The sequence below is a fragment of the Xiphophorus maculatus genome, chromosome 8, assembly GCF_002775205.1.
Source record: "Xiphophorus maculatus strain JP 163 A chromosome 8, X_maculatus-5.0-male, whole genome shotgun sequence".
Taxonomy (NCBI): Eukaryota; Metazoa; Chordata; class Actinopteri; order Cyprinodontiformes; family Poeciliidae; genus Xiphophorus; species Xiphophorus maculatus.
Genome location: NC_036450.1, coordinates 8,293,153 through 8,313,108, shown reverse-complemented (window position 1 = coordinate 8,313,108; position 19,956 = coordinate 8,293,153). Strand labels below are relative to the sequence as shown.

Sequence of the window (19,956 nt, the reverse complement as noted above, 5' to 3'; positions counted from 1 at the left end):
ATAACAAACTGTCACGACATGGTGACAGCTTTAACAAATATGGAGAAAACATATTTTTTATTAAAGTTATGTACTGAAGCTTGAATAAAATGCAACTACATAGCCTTTTTTTAAAAGTCTGGATTGCTTCATGTATATTTTGCATGTTGCCTATGACTGTTGCTCATGGGGAGAGACATGTCAGTAAGCTAAAACTAATAGAAAAAATTTAAGCAACCTACTTGCATACTGTATATGGACTGTTGCATGTAACATTCATGAGCAGTAAATATTGTGCTAGTTATCAGTATTGGACCAAAGAAAGCAAGGCAGTTGCAAGCCTTTAAAATTGTGATGCTTTTGATAGACAGACTCAAAAAATTGTAACAGCAGCTGCGTGGGAGGAGGGTGGGTAGTTAAATTTTTTGTCATGGGGCCTAAGATTCCTGGCAGAGCCCCTGGTCTACTCCGATAGGTATTGACATTGTTGTCAATATAGGTGTGTAGCTTACCTTGCAGAACCTGCTCTTACGGCCTGTTGGAAGTAGTTAAGGTTAGCTACTTTTTTTACCCTGCAACGAGGAAAATAGACGCTCTAACAGAAGTGCTCCACCTGCGCTTGAGCAGTTTTATGAGAAATGGATTTTCAATAATAATTTTCAGGTCACTCAGAAGTGTTTTGATCAACTTTAACAAATATGTGAGTGTTCAGTTATTATGGTTTTACAGTCTACCATTCTCTAATATTAACAAAAAAATAATAATAAAAAAGTCTCTATCTGATCTCTGATCCTCAGCTAATACGTTTTGCTCTTGGCTCTTAGGACCGTCCAAGATAAACTCTGTATTTTCAACAATCAATATTTGTATAAAACATTTTCTATATAAAAAAACATTTCAAACTGAAAATCAGTGGCAAGATTTAAAAATTGGTATTCACAATTGATGTCTGAGCAATATGAGTTTCAGACGTTTTACAGAGCAGAATAAGATAAAATGTAAACCTACAGATGCATAGATTTAGGCTAACCAATGCAAAGCACAGCAGCATTCTAAGGAATTTAAGTGCTAAACAAGAAAATCATTTGTCTTTTTTTCTATTTCACAAAACTGTACAACTTTTTGTTGGACTGTCAAATAAAGTCTAAATAAAACGCAACTAGGTTGTTGAAATATAATAAAATACAGTCTAATGGTTGTGAAAACTTGTAAAGCACGGTTGCAAAGACGTTTTGCTTGAATATTAACGTAATGTATTGCACTTGAGCCACACTGCCATCTAGTGTTGGATAAACAGGATTACATCTATTACCTCAAAGACGCGAATTCCTTCAAACAACCCAAAATAAACGCATTTGGTCAGAACTACGGAATACTTTTTATATCATAATTTTAACAAGCGTTGACTAAAAATTTTACCTGTATCGGTTTTTCTCAGTTGCTATGTATTTCATTTAGATCGTGTGCGCTTGCGCAGATGGGGGGCGGATTTGTTTTGCTGGACCCTGTCGTGTTTTGTATTAGAATCCATCGAAATGGAGTTTATGAGTCACCGGCATCTTCGACGGTGAACGTTCCTGAGGTAAAAAGCTTTACACGTTCATCTGCATCTGTAATAGCTGTTTCTGTAACGACAACCTGCGTGTTCATAAGCTGTAGTATTTAAACAGCCTCTTGCCAAGCGAACGCCGACGTGCTGATGGAGCCTTGTTAGCTTCAGTCCAACATGTTAGCTTTGACCCTTTGTGGGTTTTGCTCTCTGTCAATAAACAGCACGCTTGGAAAGGAGCAGTGATGGAGATTATTAACGTCGGGGTTTATATTTAGCTTTAACCCTGCCGTTCCTAAAATATGTACAGAAGCTGCGCAATGTTGCTTATTCTCTTAGAAAACAACTACGTTTGATTATTTTGCTAAACCACTCTTAACTCAAATATGAACTGATCCAGCCCTGCGTTTTGCTTTTTGCCCATTAAAACGGATTATTAAGTTCTTGTTGTCAACCTAAGAAAAAAAATACATATAATCACTAAATTCTAGTACTAAACCTGCCTTGAAGTTGAACAAAAACACTTATAATTTGGATTGCTATACAACGTAACATAATATTGGAATGATAATGAATTTATAGATGAAAACAATAAATACTGCAGTCTCATAAGACTTGAGACGTTTTTATTGCATTAAAATAGGATAACAAATTGATATATATTTAGGGAAAGCATGACTCATCATAACCAATCTTCTATAGTGATAACCTCGTGGTGCTTGTTGGGGCATTAAACTTGTAAAACATGCAACGATATGCACAAACGTATCCACATACATACGAATAAATGATTTCTTTTGTTGTGGTTTGTTTTATTGTCAGTTGTGACTAAATTATAAACAAAGACAATCTAATATTAATACTTTCTTTGACAAGTAATTACATTTGGAGAACAAGATTCAAACGTGGTGCATAACACTTTAAATTTCATATGTACAAACACCAATATCAATTGTCAAGATTGAGCCCTAAGGATTTAAATTTTCTTTTGTAACCTTAGAACCTTAGAACCAGCCTTAGAATCACAGTTCAGTCAGTGAGTCGATTGTGGGATAGCTGAATGGCCCACGCTGGGTCATCAGCAGGACAGTGATCCTAAACACAGCATCAAATTTACAACAGGAATGACTGAACACACACACACACACACAAAAACAAAAGAATAGTTTAGTCAAAGCCTAGACTTCAATCTACCACTTCTTACTGACACACATTGCAATGGCACTTTTACACCTGCATGGAAGATGATGCTGAGGTCAATGGATCTCAGGGAATCTTATTTGTAGACTTATTTTAGGTGATAATGAATACTTACAAGAGGTTGGTTAGCTACAAGGAAACTAACAGGTCCTCCACACAAACCCCGAGGCTCTTCACAGAGATAAGAATTCACGCTGGGAGAAATGTTATGCGAGGATCATGTTGAATCTAAAATAACATGTTGGTTATACTGCTCAAATATGAACATCTCTCATAAAATGCTTCACCTGTTGAATTCCTTCATCCTTCATGGATTTTATTGTCTAAAAGTAAATATATCTGTGTGAAGATGTAATTTTCATCATACCGGTAACATGAAAATTAAGCTACTGCACCTAGAATCTACAATAAATAGCTTCTGTAGACCTTATTCCCACAGCAGCTGTCAATGATTAATTAAATTGTTTAACAGAGAGCTTTATCAGAGTTTCCGATGACTTTACACAACTTCTTAACTCCACTCGCAGGGACCTTGTGACGGCCTATAAGAAGACGAAACCATGGGGAACACGAGCAGCGAGCGGGCTGCAATGGGCCATGGGGAGAAGGCTCAGCGGAGAGACAGTCGGGGCATCAAAGAGGGAGAGAGACCCAAAATCCTCATGGACAGCCCAGAGGATGCTGATATTTTTCACGGAGAAGACATAAAGGTATCCATTGATGTTTACTCAGAGGCACATTTCCTTGCATGTTGACAGTTTGAAATCCAACTCTTATCATATTAAAGGTAAAAAAGCCCCAAGAGGATCTATCGTATCTCTCTGACGTGTGTTTTAGGCCCCTTTAGAGAAGGAGGAGTTTCTTGCCTGGCAGCAAGACCTGGAAGCAGACGATAAAGGTCTGGCTGTTGACCGACCAACCGTTTTTCGCTGGACAGGGGATGGGAAAGAGGTCTACCTCTCTGGGTCTTTCAACAACTGGGCCAATAAGATTCCCCTAATAAGAAGGTGGGAGCAATGTCCTAAACTCAACGGTTACATCCTCCATAATTTAGTAATGTTTAATTATTAATAACTGTACTTACAGTTGTTTTAAATGTCTTCTTCTTTTTTCATCTTCCTTCCAAGTCAGAACACATTTGTGGCAATTGTAGATCTACCTGAGGGAGAGCATCAGTACAAGTTTTATGTAGATGGCCAGTGGACCCATGACCCAACTGAGGTAAGCTGTTACATCTGTTCAGACTTTTTCTATTACATATTTTAAACATTTAAATTTGAGCGTTTAGCTCTTTTGGGACATGATGTTTATGATTTCTGCTGTTTATAATTTCTTAACTTTATGAAATATTTAGTCATTTCTTCTGGTAAAAATATTTAGTCTTTTAATCCATTAAAATAGCTTGTACTCCTTCAAAGCTAATTGCTTTCATTCTGCACCATTCAAAGTATAAGAAATTCAGTCATTATCACATGTTAGCGTTTTAATATTTTCCCTATTTTTTGTGTGTAAAATTTCAGTTTACATCTCATGTAAACTGGATCATTTTTTTTCTCTCCTAAAGCTTTTGACATCATTGTTCAGAAAAAGAACTAAGTTTTAGATTTTCTAGAAACAAAATTTTAGAGAGGTTCTCAGGTATTTGGGGATTCTAGCATTCTGGGCGGTTGTGGTCCATAACTTTCGCAAATACCAGAGTGTGTCTCAGAAAATGTGTCCCACATCTCAACTGATCCTAATGAAAAAGTCAAATCAGGTTTTCAAAGACGTTTATAATGAATCTTTGCTTTTAACTCACTGCTGCTTCCACATTTTTTACACCTTGTAAGGATTTCTGCTTCACTCCTAACACACTTCTTAGCTAATTAGTGCTGATCCCCTCAGGTTATAGTTTTCACTCTACTTTTGCACAAAGTGCAAATTCTCTAGTTATTTCTGGTGGCTCCTATAATTAAAATCACTTTTAGATGTACAATGGGAGGTCATTATTGGATCAAATAATTAACTTGGGCTTCGGATTACAAGGAATGCGGTATTGCTTTAACTAGTGGGTTTCTTTTTGTGTTGTCTGTGAAGTTTGTTTATTTGACCATGTCATGACTTTTCACAGCCTGTTGTGACCAGCCAGCTGGGCACCGTTAATAATATCATCCAGGTGAAGAAAACTGACTTTGAGGTGTTTGATGCTCTCATGGTGGACTCACAAAAATCCTCTGACGTGTCAGGTGAGAGCTAACAACTGATCACAAAAAAATCCCTGAAGCAGATTCTAAAAGCATAAATTTAATACCATGCAGAGAAGTCTTTATTTTTGTGTTATTGCTGTGTAAATTGATTAATCAGACACTGTAGCAAGTTCAACTTTGGCAATATAAAATATAGCCAAAGTATATAAGAATAATATATATATAGGTAAAAGATACAGGAACGGATAGTTTGGAAGCCCTTCTAAAGATTTTTTTAATAAATGACGTAAGCATATCTTTTTTGCAGTAGCATAATGTCACATTAATGGCGTAGAAAAATACAAATATGGTCACATAATCCAGCAGGTTTTAGCATGATCTTTTCAGAGTACTGTGCTGATTGGAACACAAGTGTTTTAATTCAGCTAAATTAATGTGTTTGTAAGCATGAATGGCTTTTTTGACGTCATGCTGCACAAGGTCTATACATTTAAGCCTGGACTTTGACTAGGCCACTCAAAAGGGTTCATTTTGTCTTGAGATGTTTGAGCCATTCAGACGTGGACTTGAAGGTGTGCGTCAAATGATTATTTTTCTGCACATTACAAGTTCTCTGGAGCTTAAGGTCACAAGCCATTGTGAACCACAGTTCCATGTTTTCTCCATTTTCAGACAGTAGCACTCACTGTCTGTCTGCAGCTACACAGACTCAGAAATGAAATTAATTCCTTTGAATCTGGACTAAAAACCAACATGTTTAGCGTTGCTTTTGAACCATAATAAATGAGAAACTAACCAACATTTTGATGTGTAATGACGGCACTTGTTTCAGTTGCTGACTGTGTTCTTTGACTTTGTATGTTTGTGTTTTTATGACGTGAAGCTCTTTGAACTGCCTGGTTGCTGAAATGTACTATACAAATAAACTCCATTGATTGAAATTACTTTCTAAATCTCTACAGATATAATTCTGTAACTTTCTCATTTGATTTTTTCAGATTGGATGCGTTGCTTTTTTATATTTGTTTTCTTCATTATATCAGACATGGTCTATTTAAGGATTCTACAGGCCAAGCTGTTGCCTTTGTTGCACCATGATAAAATGTTAAAAATTTAACAGATGTGAATACTTTTGCAAAACTTTTTTGATTGCCTAATAATATTCTGATTTTTTGAAAGGTAAAAGGTTTGTATTAGTCCAACCATTCTTTTTTTTCTTTTGTTAGACCTGTCCAGCTCTCCGCCCGGCCCGTATCACCAGGACGCTTATGTTCCCAAACAGGACGAAAAGTTTAAGTCCCCACCTATTCTCCCTCCGCACCTCCTCCAAGTCATCCTCAACAAAGACACTGGAATTTCTGTAAGTGGATCAGATTTGAATTCAGGATTGCTCTGGTTGTTATTTCCTAAATAAATTTTACCAAAAAATGTGTGATTGCTTTTTTTTTTTATCTTTCTATAAGTTTTAAACCTCTTGGCCTATTTAGACGCAGTGCATCTAGAGTACAAAATACATCTGCTCCAGTATTTTTCTTTCATTTGTTACTTACTGTCTTTTCTTCCATTTTCTTATCTTCAGTGTGACCCTGCGTTACTTCCAGAGCCGAACCACGTCATGCTCAATCACCTTTACGCGCTTTCAATTAAGGTACGGTTCATACTCTTCTGAACTACTGAACTACAAAAAACTAAATATATATTCTCTGTTGTCAATGTATTCTCACTGTGCGACTGCTGGTGTGGGAAATCTTTGTGAGAAATGACCAGCTTTTATGGGTATTTTCCCAGAACATGTTGACCTCTACCATGGATAGTGGGCATATGTACTCAGCCTGCAGAGCGGATCGTATCTGTGGAATGCCAGCAGTGATAAGATGCTGGCACAAGGATTGCAGGACAGACTGAAAGGCAGATCATTTCCCTTGCTGCTCCACTCTTAAGTGGAAAAACAGCCAGAAAGTGCAGGCCAATGTATAAATAGAGACTGTAGTTTGATACTTAATGGGGGAAAAACAAACGAGCTGAGTTCACATGGGAGAAGCTAGACATAATTTTTCATTTAAGGTAGGGTGTGGTTGATAAGTTTTTGAATCTTTCCAACAAAATGTTGAGTTATTAAGGTATTTGCTTTGTGTCATTTTTTGACTTGATTTAAGGCAATTAAAGGCACCATAAAATGAGCTAAATAATTTCCATTCTGATTATTTTCTTGAATAGCAATTTTGTTTATAGGACATCTTGCATCCATTTAATTGTTTTCGGTTGTTGTGTTTTATTTGGATATTTAAAATACCTTCAACTTCCAGTGTTAAGTGTTCTTTAAAAAAATAAAGTTTATTAGTCTTTGAGAGGGCCGACTTACAATATTATAGCGTTGTCAATATGTGATTTGAAAATAGTCTCGAAACAACAATGTTAACGTTTATTGCAATAATTGGTGATACAATTTATTGTGCAACATATTTTTTTTTACTGTGACAGGTCAAGTGTTGTTGTCTATATTTACTGGAATCATAAGGATTTCACTGAGGAGTTCAATCAGGGCAGCCAAACACAATTGGGCATCACAGTTTTTAGATTTTTATTTGTAAAAAAGATTGTAAATTGCATTATTCTCTACTTTTCAACGATGCAGTACTAGATGAGTGTTTGCCACATAAATATCATGCAAAATACATTGTAATTATTCTATATGCCATGAGAAAATGTAAAAAAGTTAAGGGATATGCATCCATTATACTCCTGATGACCCCAAGTTGTGGAAGTGAAATACTTTTAGGTTAATCTTTCCTCTGTCTTGTGTTTATTTTGTCACAGGATGGAGTGATGGTGCTTAGTGCAACACATCGGTATAAGAAGAAGTATGTCACCACTTTATTGTATAAGCCCATCTAATGGCTACGTTTCATTCCAGTAGTCTGTGCATGAACTATACACCAAGTGTGTAGAATATGTCCTCCAATCGTTTTTGAGTTTCTTCCATGAAATAGAAAAATTAGACCAAACCTGTTAAAAATCCCTCACCTGTTCATGTCAATCCAAGTTGAACAATGAATGAAGTGGGATGAATGAAGGACTTAATAATGATGCGATTTTTATGAGATTTAAACATAATCACAAAATTGTAATTCTTTACAGTTTGTTAGAGATGATTTGTTATATTAAATTAGACAAGTTGAAAGGCATCTTCAAACATAAAAAACATTTAAAATATTCTTTATGAATATCTTTTGAGAGGATATTCATATACATTTTTATGACATGACATTTAACTTTATAAACTTCTAACATAAGCATTGGAATGCATTATAGTTAAATGTTTTACCTTTTTGTTGTTGCAGCCAAAACTGTTACAGTGGTGCTTGAAAATGTATTTGAAGTATTTTTTTTAACATTAATGACCAGAATGACCTGTTCTTTTTTTTTTACTTTTAAAGAGAAATCCTCAGGCTTTAATCAAAACTTGACTATGGGAAGACAGACAGGTGCAGAGGGGCAGAGTGATTAATATCAGAGTCTTCTCTGGTCGCCAAAGGAGATTACTTAGAACCTCAAACTGAGAGTTGTTGAATCTTATCAGGCTAAAGCCTCAGACATGGTTGCTGTCTGCATCAGTTTCATCCTCCACTGAGTGAAGAATTGTGGGTAATCAGCCGTTGCTAACAGACTTGCATCCAGCCCCCTCAAAAGTAACAATCCAGTGCCTTCGGAGATGATGCAGTGTGTGGGTCGAAGGCCCGAAGCAACACAGTGAGCAATACGAAGAAGGCTGCAAGAAAAAAAAAGTCAGTGTCATGAAAAGAGAGTATTGCTTTGTTTTTTTTAGTTTGTTAGAATTTGCATTAAAAAGTCAGCAGACTGATTGGGGAGAAAAAATACAACATAAAAGAGATGATATAGAGTAAGAATAACCTTTACTTTGAGGCAACAAAGAAAAGATTCTAGAGCTTCGAAATAAGGAATTATTTCATAAATGAAAATAAAAACAGTTAAAAGCTGTTCGATTTTCAAGCACTACTGAAAACAGATGAGCACTTTTATAGTGATTTATACTCTGCATATCTAATTATTGTAAAAACCCACCTAAGGTTGTAAATGTGTCGATTATTACATTCCTATTTAATATGCCTTTCCTTGTACATTAATTTGCAAGGATATTTTTGCTTTGCAGAATATATATGAAAGCAATAATGATTTGGTAGGACACGGAAACGTTTTAAATCGAAACATATACATAGTTGTAATCATTAATCATGCTGATAGAAGTATGTGTAAATAAGGCTGCTGTTTTCTTTCCCATGGTTGAGAAGACAAAACGTCACCAATCAAGAATGTGAACCTTCAGGTTACAGACTGAACATATGCACTGAGGCAGTTATCTGTGTGTTCTCTTCTGCTGGTTATGTTGATGGGGAAATGTGCCGAGCACACAAGACAGAGATAATATATTTTCTAGAGCATTTAGAGATGATATTATTTATATTTGATTTGCTGTAGATCATTCTGTTGATCCAGATTGTTTTTATTGCGTCGATTGCCTTGTATGGTAAAAACCATTTCACTCGAAAGTTTAGCTATTGATTTGATGTTGAATTTGTGCGCTAACATGACGATGTATCGGAAGAGTAGAACTGATACCGCTGCCGTATTTTTCTGCATGATGAAGATTAAATTAAGATCACATCCAACTGTTGTCCTCTGTTTTGTTAATCAGAGTGTGGAATATTGAATATTCAAAGTTCAATTTAAAAAATAGTATATAATTTCTTTCTAAACTGTATTAGGCAATTGATTAATTACTTAGGTAATGATGGGCAAAAACAGGTAAACTATGTAACTGTAAGCATCACAAAACAAGTGCACCAGGAAATGATTACAAGAGAAGAGCTGCATGTAACCACATGTCTTATCACTAGTTTCCTCAAAATGTGATTTATCAAATTCTATTCTTGAAATCTGCCCTCTTGTGGAGGATCTGCGATCTGGAAAGTACCAGTTTCTGCTGCCTGCACCTTTTGTGAGTTTGAGCTTCAAAAATAAAAAGGAAATCTTTTTTCCCTCTTTTTTTAACAAGTCTTTTATTGACTCAGACAATACTGCTTTAAGTTCATCCCAAAATTATTTCTACCCCAGATTTGATGTGATCTTTTAATTTGACCAGCATGTTTCTTCTGACTGGAAGTTACAGGTACGTTTTGTAGTGGTCCAACCAGAGTCACGGTTTCTATGGACTTTCCACTTTTTAAATTGAAATAAAAATGGATTTCTCTATCACCCCATTCTTGGTTAATTAAAAATAACTTTAAATTTACCAGATGCTTGAATAATGTCTGCCTTAACTATGTATCATTGAAGATTTCGTTGAAAGATTGTGAAAATGTGTCCATCAGTTTCAGTTGTGATACTCTTGGTACGTTGGCAGAATTTATGAGTCATTGCAACAACATGCTTCAACAAGAGTTTGACATCTTGGGGGGGGGGAGGGAAGCAAAAAAACTTCCCCTAAATGTGTTTCCCCTTAAATGTGAATAACTGGACAGCTAAAAGCATGGATATGAGAAGGAGGGAATGCATGTACACAGAAATAAGTCATAACCTTTGAATTACTACAAAAAGAAAAAAAAAAAACATGAAGATTTTTCTTGTTTAATTTCATTCAGGATGTATAAGCAAGTGCTATTTTGCCATACTGGTGAATCAGCAATGAGATTCTATGACTTTATGGCAGAGATCTTGGCCTTAGGAGATCCGAGCTTACAAGGTGTGAGAAATCTTTAACCTTTGCACATGCCAGCTTGTTTTGTGAGTGTGAATGCGTGTGAGCTGGTACTGTATGGACAGCTGACATCCAAGGACCCAAACATGATGTATATAAAGGGACTTTATGTTTGAGTGAAAGTCACTTTCCGACTGAAGCCTTTCACTCACAGAATGAATGCCTTTTATACTGTCTTCCTCTTGGCTGTTGGTCTCTCCGTAGGTGAGTACAATTTCACAGAAATTGCCAGACTGTAAAAGTATTTATACCCCCTCAAATATTCAGTTTTCTCAAAATGCAGAACAAAACTTTAATGTACTTTCTGGCTTGCTTATTCGACAGCTAAGCATAATGCACATTTTCTTAAATTACAGCTGCAAGTTTTCTTTCAAATCAAGTTTATTTGTATAACACATTTAAGCAACAAGGCAGTTCAAAGTTTTCTAAGTACTTTTACCATACATATTCACATTTAAGTCACTATCATGTCCTGTTATTTTTCTACAGCCCACTCTCTGGACTACAAGGCTCTCCATCAGTTCAGGGCCATGATCCTGTGTATGTTGCCTGATAGCTGGCCTGCTCTTGACTATTCAGACTATGGTTGTTACTGTGGATACGGAGGCTCTGGCACACCCATTGATGATCTGGATAGGTCATTATTTAAGCCGCCTCACACTAATACTACTTAAAAATATTGTAATATCTACAATATTTTTATTTGTTTTAAAGATTGCAGTGCTGAACAATTTGTTTTTCCATACAGGTGCTGCCAGGTTCATGACCAGTGCTACAGTGACGCCATGCAGCATCCGGAGTGCTGGCCCATCCTGGATAACCCTTATACCGAGATTTACTCCTACACCTGTGATGAGGCTAACAGAAAGCTCACTTGTACAAGTGAGTTGACATTTTTCTAGCGTTGCTAACTTTTACTCCTCGATAGTGAGATTGAAGCATTTTTCCGTCATTTGAAGGTGATAACTTTCACTCGAAACAGAGAAGGCAGTGCTGCAAATCTGTCATTGACTTGTGCACAGTGGATTTACTCATTCTGCTTTTTACTAACTCAATCCATGTACACTTCTCACTTCAAGCTCTGCTCAGAAGTTGACAACTCTGTCACTGCACTGTTTTCACCAGTACTACCTGGGTGTCAGAGATTGAAAACTGACTGATACTATTGCTTTCTCTTCTCTAGACCAAAACAATGAATGTGAGATGTTCATCTGTGAGTGCGACCGCAAAGCCGCAGAATGTTTCAGCAGGTCAGAGTGGAACCCCGAGCATGAGCACCTGCCAAGTGACCAGTGTCAGTAGAGTCCTGCACAAACAGCTGCGTCTAGCAAAGAATCTGTGCCACAACAATTTACAAACTGCTATACTACTTCATCTGGTGTCATTCTGAATCACAGTGACCTCACAGGACCATCTACTAAATATATGATTCCAGCGTGGCCTTTCAAGCATCCATCTTTTCTCCATCTGGATGTTTCTGGTTGGACTTGCTGCTATATCTCACCCTAAATGTCATCATCATGTTTACCATCCACTTGAGTGTGATGGTAATTGCAATTTTTAGTGCAGTTTGCAGTCAGCAGAGGGCACTGTTCCTCATTTATCCCATTAGTGTGTCGGACGACAGAGTAAAGCATTGACTTGCTCAACAACAGTTGTTCTTCTCACTTTATGTAACATATCTAGAAATAATAAATGACTTTTTTCCAGAGGAAAATAAATATTTTCTTTTTCATTACCTAAATCCTCAAAATTTTCACTTTTAAGTGGTCTGTAAATTATTGCAATGACCTTAGTAATTTTTTGCCAAAACTGATTTTGGCAACAACAATACTTTTGGCAAAAAATGGCTTTAGCCATTACTTTAGGAAAGTGAAAAAATGTTAAACCAATTTTCGTGTAACTATTCTGGTGCTTTCCAATTGATTGCATCATGCTGACAGCATGACTTAGTTACACAATGTTTGCAATAATATTAAATTCCTATTGCATAATTGAAAACAGCTTGGTCTTTATCTTTGAAAATGACAACAAACTTTAGAAGTTTAATTCATTTTAATTATGCTGTCAATATCTGAATCAAAAACAAGATGGTTATATAACTGCAACTGAAATGAAGATTCACATTGACTTTGGTCACCATCCAGCCTGTTTGGCAAACAGGCAAAAATTACCTCATTCCTGGTTATGTTCTCAGCCTGGCAATGCGTCACCTACTTTAACAACCCACTGTTCGCTCGTTGTGATTGGTTGCTGAGCCTGCAGCCCACTGAATCACTCTTTAGGCCATTTTTCAGACAATGCGTAAAGCTCAGCAGCTGGTAGCTGACGTCTGGCCATAGTCCAGCTGAGGCTGCTGCTGGCTGAAAGATAAAATGAGAGGAGTGACACACTGACTAAAAATGATACTAGACTATTGAAAGTTTCTCAAGTTACGCCCTTTGTATATATTTTGCTGTTATGGTAACTAAAATGCCAGTACTGCTGATAGGTATCAGTACAACACCCAGACTGATTTATGAAGAATTCAAACCAATTTTTTTTAACAAATATGAAACATATTGCATGTACATATTTTAAGTTATAAAGACTCCATAAGTTTACAAAATTTTCTGTAGATTATATCCCAATTCACAGTGTATGGGTGTATGCTGGCAATGATCGATGATGCTGCATACAAATATACTGCTGGGATATCTTTGTAACCAAGCTGTCTTCATAATTCTTGCACTTTATCAATTTAAAAAAAAATTTTTTTCACATTTAAACCACAAATGTTCGGGTTGCAGATCAACACAGGGTTTTACCCAATTGTGAAGCAGAAGGAAAAGTATACATACTTTTTAAACAATTTGCAAATAAAAATCCAAGTAGATTTGGATGCTTTTGTTTAGCTCCGTTTACTCTGATAACCTAAATAGAATACATTGACACAAGTTTCCCTACACAGTCAAGTATAAACTAGAGTCTACTTTTGTGTACATTATTCTGGACTGCATGCAAAGTATCATAGTGTGGCAGAAACCCCCCCCCAAAAAACTCCTTTACACACCATCCTCATGGTGGGTCCTGGTAGCAGTGTTGTACTATAGACTTTTTCAGCAGGGAGAGGGAAACTGCAATCCAGGAAGTAAAGCTATTAGCACAACACTTAAGACTGCAGTCAAAATTAATATCACAGGACAGCAATTCTAACAAATTTAGTAACTCAGATTTTGAGTTACATTCCTTAGTCTCTTTAACTTTAGACAATGTCCTTTTGGTAGATTTTTGAACAAGAATATCTAAGATAATTTTCTTGCTCCAATATAGTTGATTGCAATAGTTGAACTGCCTCCTCAGCATGCTATCTAACTCTCCAGAGGCCTGTTAAGGAATAATTCTTTGAGTAGAGGGTTTGATCAAGGTAACATCTTGCTTTTCACTATTATTTCATCCAATCTACTTGTGTATTACTGTTTCAGGTTCAAGTCTTTAAAATCAAATTCTACCTTCTATTTCCAGGATGTTATTGGCTGATAACAATAATGCCCCAACTCCAGTTTAGAGCATACATTTAAATTGTATTGTGCTGAATGAGAAGCACATGCTTGTCATATCTGACTACTCCCTTACAATTTACATTGAATCGCTCCTTACTTTCCTCTAATTATTAGCCTTTCCTCTGACTCTACGTTTTCTCATTCCATGAGATGTATAGTTGGGTTTCTGTTATGAAAGGATTTAGTGATCCACACTCCCTAGAGGTTAGAGTTTCAGCAGAGCAGTGTTTGCACAATGCCACACAACCACAAAAGAAAAATTGCTTCATATGTGAATCAATAGGCTTCATTTAGACACTGGTGTTGTTTTCATTTGGTTAGGTTGGTAATTTATCTTTGTTCTGCAACACTTTTAATTATTGTTATATAACGCCCAGAGGACTTGGTTAGAACCTGTCAGGGCTCCTCCACAGGTATGCTGACACCTTTTGCTTATACCAAAACAAGATTCCATATCAATTCTCAGATCATGGACAGCATACACCTCTCATCTTACAGATGTACCTATGTCAGATTAGATATTTAAATTTTACCCTACTGTGATGTTTGAGCACATAAATTCAAATAGCTATACCACATGCTAATAAACAGTGCCAATTTGGCTCATATATAAAAGATCAAGCTTGTTGGATTGTAATGGCTTGTTGGATACAAATAAAATGTGAGAGTGCATGTATCGTTCAATGCTTCACAACTCGTTGTAGTGAATGTCTTCTTGTAGCCAGACGCCTAAACTGGATGCTAACTTTGTTTTACTCTCAAATACAAGAGGCACTACTTCCCATTTTGTATCTGGACAAGATTTACTCTTTATTGTACGCCACAAAAAAAATTCAGAGGACTATTTTCTGATATTTTTGAATTATTTTTGATGTGCAGTTGTAGGGAGCATAATTGAAAAATCACTGATGTGAGTAAAATGTAATGAGTCTACCAAATAAATCAGCTTGCACCAAAATCTGCAATTAATCATGGTTAACTACAAAAATTGTGGTGATTAATCACCAGTTTAAATTGCTTGACAGCAATACAGTAAACACCCCAGAATGCTTGCGCTTACTGATACTGTCTAATGTTCCTGGATTTGTTGCTTCGGGGTTCCCCTGGGACAGAAGGTTTCTCTTCCTTATCTGTTTTGTTTTCAGTTTGCGTGTAATAGTATGTAATAGCAATGTTTTCTGATTCTTAAATGGGCTTTAACTTATTGCTTGAATTAATTTGTTTAAAAAATATATAACTTCTGAGAACACTCCCTTTCATAACACCCAGCAACCTAAATCCAACCTGTTCTATTTGTATTTGTTTTGGAAAACATTTTATGAAACCTTAATATTAAATGAAACCAACTGCATGGGAATGGCTACATGAATGCATTCCACACATTCTCCTTTTGCAATAAGGAATTAGGTATTGGGTTAGGTAAGGTGCAGTTGGAATGCCATACAAGAAACCTTGATCTTTTTCTCTTTTTGTCACATTTGCATCCCCAAAATTCTATGTATTTTATTAGAATCCTATGTTAAAGATAATGTTAATGAAAATAATGTGATTTTTAAAATTCTTTATTTGCTTTTATGTTCTGAGAGTTCTGGAAGGTTGATGCAACAACAGAGGATCTTTAATGTATTATGGTGCTAAGCAGTTCAGTGAATAAAATACTGTTCTTAGTTTATAAAAGTCTATTTTCTGAGCTACAGGGAGCTAGTGGAAGAAATTTAGAACTGAGGTGATGTGCTCTATCTTCCTGGTTTTTGGTGAGAATGCAAGTAGCAGCATTCTGGATCAGCTGCACCTGCTGTCTGTCTTCTGGTCTACACGTTTGGGCTGCACATTGGCACAGTTGGTAGCACTGTTGCCTTACAGCAGGATTGGTCTTTGGGTTTGAGTCCTGGCCTGGAGTCTTTCTGCATGGAGGTTTTATGCATGTGAGGGTCCTCTCTGGGTACTCCGGCTTCCTCCCACAGTCCAAAAATGTGACTCAGGTTAATTGGTCTCTCTAAATTCTCTTTAGGTGTGAATGTGTTTGTGCATGTTTGTCCTGTTTGTCTCTGTGTTGTCCTGTGATGGACTGACAACCTATCTAGGGTTTTCACCCGTTGACCCTGAAAGGATAAGTGTGTTTGCGAATAGATGGATGGATGGTCTACCAATCAATCTATGGTAGAAAAGTGACACTGCACCTGGAGGTGATGAAATGATGCTGTGGGAATGCATGTTTTTCTGCAGTAACAGTGAAGCTGGTCAGAGTTGATGGACAGATGGAGTAAGCTTAACATAGAGCAATTACAGAAGAAAATCTGTGAAATGTTACAAAAGATTATGGAAAAGATGTTCACGCTCTCTTTGTTATATCTGAGCTGAAGCTATTTTGCATAGGACTTTGCATGAGAATAGTCAATTTATTTAGATGTGCAAAGCTGAGAGAAACATACCAACAGCCTAGCAGCTGTATTTCAAGTATTGTCTCAGTTGTGCTGAATAAAAATATATGCCTCACTTTTCAGATTTTTATTAGGAAAAAAATACAAAGACCATGCATCATTTCTCTTAAATGACAAAATGTGAAAAAGATCAGATTATTGTAAACAGATCTAATACAACATTTCAGTTGCTACTATAAGCTTGCATACATTCACTTAGGTTGAAACAGGACAGCGGCAGCCTGAAGGAACTAAAAGTCAAGAAAAAAAAAGTGTGACCTGGATGGAAATGAAACTAGAGAAGCAAGAACTTTCTCACTGTAGATGCTAAGATGCTTTGTAATGACTCCACCCTTTCTCATAAATACAAGTCCGTACAAAAGGAAAGTACGTACCGTCTCAAATTTGTCAAACCAGTTATCTATAGTACAAGATGTAACAATTCCAAGAATGTTGAAGCCAAGGGAGTGTCTGGGACATACTCTTCAATCTAAACTGTTTTCCCAGAATTTCCTTTTTGCTTTGTTGACCTGTTTCTGTCTGGTATGCCTTATTCAACAAATGGATACACAGCAAGAATCTGATCCAATGTAGATAACACACACTCATTTCTTCAATGTATTTGTTAATAAGATTTTACACAAACACATTCATTTTTAGTTGAAAAAAATCTCACTTCAGCAGAAGTAAAAAAAAATAATAATTTAATAATTTAATACAGTATTCACATTACAGTAGGGTATTCTGTATCCAGAATCATATTTGTGCTGACATAACACTACACTGGGTGTTTTACGCCATCCAACATAGTGGTTCGCGGAGTGCAGACTTAAATCCATTGCTTAGCAGATGACTGTTGAAGTATGTCAGCTTCTCACAGTTTTGGAGATAAGAAGAAAACTGTGAATAAACAGGTGGCTGGTACTTTGAAAGTGAGGGGTAAAACTGCTTTGTGTAGTCTTTGCCAGGACATGATTCACCTTTTTCCCTCACCACTTTGTAATTCTGTCCCCTGTTGTCATCCCCGTGAAGCACAGAGCTGAGCCCTGGGCTGGATGTGAAGCAGAACTCGATCCACTCTATTTTGTCTGTAATTTGAGGCAAGCATGCTTCAAAGAAAAACACATCTACATCAAGGCCATTGACTCGCCTCTGCTCCAGGAATTTACAGGGAATGTCTTTGAAGGTGATCCATGAATCAAAAGTCATTTTCATATTTACAGTGTTTTTTGGGCAACTATGGAAAACACACACTTCACCTATCAAAGTGTTGTCTGAAATGCTGCAGCTCTTCATTTGTACACATTTCTCTTTCAGACGAGCAATAAATGCGTCAGAGTCCTTTGTAGGCTGAGGGAAACCCAGGCGAAACTTGGGCGTAAGCGATCCATTTCTATTTGCAGGATTTTGTTGGCCTTCCAAATGGCGTGGACAGGGATTTGTTGCTGGAGTAGGGGGTGGGGATGGGGGTTCAGGGGTAAATACATGCTCAACAGTCAGTGCCCGTCCCACCTCATCTGCAAATACCACACGTTTCTTGTGCGCGCTGAAGCTGTACTTGCGAAAACAGCTCCGGGGAGTTGTAGGAACATATGATGAGGGTGGAGAGGAGGACAGATGTGCAAAGCGAAGGCTGGTTCTTCTCCCAGGATAGTCGTTTGGTGGATAAAGTCGCTGCGTTAGTTTCAGAGGAGCCATGACCGTTGGCTGATGAAGAGGCTGGTGCTGACCCGAGTTCACTGACAGTTTGTCTGGTTTCGCCACAGGATGGGGGTGAAGAACTCTGAGAAGGTTCAAAACAACCATGATTATAAATATGGCAGTATGATTTTCAGCATAATCATATTTGTGTGAATGCCATCAAAAAGAATCATGATCAGGCATAAGAACATGACCACATTAATGTCTAATAATGTGCTGATCCCGTAGCTCAAGAAGGCATGGGCAGCACTAGAGCCCTGATGTTGTGCTGTTGCACCAACATGTTAGCAGAAAATTGCAATGTGGGGCATTAATGGAGTGAACTTGTTAGTACAGCAATTACTTGACTTGACTGGATTAAAATTTGGGGACCAAGTAAACACCTCCAGCTCATTATTATGCTCTTTAAACTATTTAGCTGTGTTGCAAGGTGCAATATTTTGCTTTAAGAAAACACAGGTATTAACATATAGGTATTTAGGTAGACAACAATGTAGCATCCACAGTTATATCAGGACCTACATTTTCCCAGCCAAACTTTACTCAACGCCTCACAACCTCTGCACACTTGCCTTCTTGCCAAAGTGAATTCTTATGCCATTTATCCCCAGGCAAGACACAAGCACACACACACACACTCAGATACTGTATATACATAATGTAGGTGAAAATGTGATTTATCATGTTTTTCACTTCACATCCATCAACGTGTCTTGGCCATGACCCCATCGCAGGTTCACTGCTGTTCCTTCCCTGGGCCCCTTTTGATAGATACAGTGCACTGCAGACCGGCAACACACCACAACAGCTACAGTTTGCAAATGTCCTGATCTATTAACCCAGCAATCGCTATTTGTTTTTAGTGAAACTAGCTCAAAGTCCTACATTTGTCTTCATTAACTGTCAGTCAAAATATTCACTTGTTTTTATGTACATCTATATACCACTATGACAAAATTATTCTCTCTTGTGGTGGTTTTGATATTATGCCTGATCTCTCAAACTGAAAATAGTAACTTACCTTGAGCTACTCATTGTCCCACTGCAGATTTACACTATTTTTCTGTTCTTTAGGTAGAAGGCTTTGAGCTAAGTCGGCTTGATCTGCAACTGAAAAAACAGATAAAGTATGAACATAAGCCATCCGTGCAAGAAAAGACAAGCATCTAACCAACAATATGATTGTATTTTTAAGTGTATAATGATATACTCACATATCATACAGTAACATGTAGTTTCTCAGGTGAGTGAAATAGTAAAAATAAAGACGAGTGTGCAGTCAGGCAGCTTCTGTTGTGTCTGGGGTCTGTTTTGAGTTTTGGGATTAAAAAGGAGCGTGCTCTGTGACATCACACCCGCCTGAAGCTATAGTTCAACCAATCGACTGCAGCTACTTTGTTTCTGTGTCCCGCCTTCACAGGGCCGTCTAATGGGTTGTTAATACTGAGAACTTTCCTTTTATGGAATTCTTCTCCGATGACAACATGGTTTTGGGAAAGAAAAAAAAACAACAGGAAAATAGGTCAAAAATGTGTTTAAGGAAATCCCAGCAGATTGCATCAAATCACTGACTTGCAGCACTCACTGCTTCTGGACAAGCATG

At 37.1% G+C, this 19,956-nt stretch overlaps 3 protein-coding genes across 3 annotated transcripts; 2 read left to right on the top strand and 1 right to left on the bottom strand.

Moving 5' to 3' along the window:
* Positions 1-1,448: 1,448 nt before the first annotated feature.
* Positions 1,449-9,602, top strand: prkab1 (protein kinase AMP-activated non-catalytic subunit beta 1). The gene is made up of 8 exons (XM_005799670.3): positions 1,449-1,561; positions 3,256-3,438; positions 3,566-3,735; positions 3,856-3,949; positions 4,839-4,953; positions 6,141-6,274; positions 6,494-6,562; positions 7,732-9,602. Exons 2-8 carry the CDS (start codon positions 3,289-3,291, stop codon positions 7,807-7,809), a joined length of 810 nt encoding a protein of 269 aa, XP_005799727.1. The 5' UTR covers positions 1,449-1,561; positions 3,256-3,288; the 3' UTR covers positions 7,810-9,602.
* A 105-nt stretch (positions 9,603-9,707) lies between these two features.
* Positions 9,708-12,691, top strand: LOC102233490 (phospholipase A2-like). Its single transcript, XM_005799671.2, has 4 exons — positions 9,708-10,894; positions 11,180-11,327; positions 11,439-11,572; positions 11,874-12,691. Exons 1-4 carry the CDS (start codon positions 10,846-10,848, stop codon positions 11,990-11,992), a joined length of 450 nt encoding a protein of 149 aa, XP_005799728.1. The 5' UTR covers positions 9,708-10,845; the 3' UTR covers positions 11,993-12,691.
* Positions 12,692-17,339: 4,648 nt separating this feature from the next.
* Positions 17,340-19,673, bottom strand: LOC111609455 (protein phosphatase 1 regulatory subunit 3B-like). The gene is made up of 3 exons (XM_023337957.1): positions 19,568-19,673; positions 19,375-19,463; positions 17,340-18,435 (listed from the first exon to the last, which is right to left on the bottom strand). Exons 2-3 carry the CDS (start codon positions 19,386-19,388, stop codon positions 17,445-17,447), a joined length of 1,005 nt encoding a protein of 334 aa, XP_023193725.1. The 5' UTR covers positions 19,389-19,463; positions 19,568-19,673; the 3' UTR covers positions 17,340-17,444.
* Between the last annotated feature and the right edge of the window lie 283 nt (positions 19,674-19,956).